This window comes from Leishmania donovani, chromosome 16 (genome assembly GCF_000227135.1).
Source record: "Leishmania donovani BPK282A1 complete genome, chromosome 16".
In the NCBI taxonomy this organism is placed as follows: Eukaryota; Euglenozoa; class Kinetoplastea; order Trypanosomatida; family Trypanosomatidae; genus Leishmania; species Leishmania donovani.
Genome location: NC_018243.1, coordinates 212,970 through 214,243, shown reverse-complemented (window position 1 = coordinate 214,243; position 1,274 = coordinate 212,970). Strand labels below are relative to the sequence as shown.

At 65.9% G+C, this 1,274-nt stretch overlaps 1 protein-coding gene across 1 annotated transcript; it reads left to right on the top strand.

Annotated features, from left to right (window-relative positions):
• Positions 1–1,068: 1,068 nt before the first annotated feature.
• On the top strand, positions 1,069–1,272 carry LDBPK_160600 (histone H3, putative; the record flags this gene model as incomplete). Its single annotated transcript, XM_003859699.1, has 1 exon — positions 1,069–1,272. A coding segment is annotated over one exon (204 nt), but the record flags the coding sequence as incomplete, so codon positions are not given.
• Positions 1,273–1,274: the final 2 nt, after the last annotated feature.

Sequence of the window (1,274 nt, the reverse complement as noted above, 5' to 3'; positions counted from 1 at the left end):
CCGCGAGATCCGCAAGTTCCAGAAGAGTACGAGCCTGCTGATCCAGTGCGCGCCGTTCCAGCGCCTGGTGCGCGAGGTGTCGAGCGCGCAGAAGGAGGGCCTGCGCTTCCAGAGCAGCGCCATCATGGCGCTGCAGGAGGCGACGGAGGCGTACATTGTGTCGCTGATGGCGGACACGAACCTCGCCTGCATCCACGCGAAGCGCGTGACGATCCAGCCGAAGGACATCCAGCTGGCGCTGCGCCTGCGCGGTGAGCGCCACTAGGGGGCGGGCCTGCTCTTCCTCCCCCCTCATAGATACCATGTTTTTGTTTCCTTTGTTTTCGCCTTCCCCAAGTCGTGCACGCTGCCCTTCCGGCAGCAGCCGAGAGAGTGAGAGGGTCGTTGAACCTCGAGAGCCCGCCAAGCAAAACACGAGCATCACTGATCGAGCTGTCCGCGTGTGCACCGGGGCTCGCTGCCGGCGTTGTGCGTCGCCGCTTCGCGTGTGACTGTGTGCGTGTCTGCATGGCGTTTGTCCTGCGCGGTGCACACGCAGACCGACACACCTATGCGCCTGGCGGTGTGCTGTGGTGCCGCGCGCGTCTGCGCCCGTTGCTGATGTGGCGCGGCCCCCTTCCCCCACGCGTCGCTGCCCTGTACTTTGTTGTCTCCCCACCCTCCGCTTCCCCTCCTCTGCTCTCACCTGCCTCTGGCCCAACCACACGCGCACGCACTCCCGCGCCGCCTTAACACTCACCCACAGCTCACCGCGCTCTGCATCCTCCCTCACCGCCATCCAACCCCCAACCACTCCCACCGCACCACCATGTCCCGCACCAAGGAGACCGCCCGCGCGAAGCGCACCATCACGTCGAAGAAGAGCAAGAAGGAGAGAGTGAGAGGGTCGTTGAACCTCGAGAGCCCGCCAAGCAAAACACGAGCATCACTGATCGAGCTGTCCGCGTGTGCACCGGGGCTCGCTGCCGGCGTTGTGCGTCGCCGCTTCGCGTGTGACTGTGTGCGTGTCTGCATGGCGTTTGTCCTGCGCGGTGCACACGCAGACCGACACACCTATGCGCCTGGCGGTGTGCTGTGGTGCCGCGCGCGTCTGCGCCCGTTGCTGATGTGGCGCGGCCCCCTTCCCCCACGCGTCGCTGCCCTGTACTTTGTTGTCTCCCCACCCTCCGCTTCCCCTCCTCTGCTCTCACCTGCCTCTGGCCCAACCACACGCGCACGCACTCCCGCGCCGCCTTAACACTCACCCACAGCTCACCGCGCTCTGCATCCTCCCT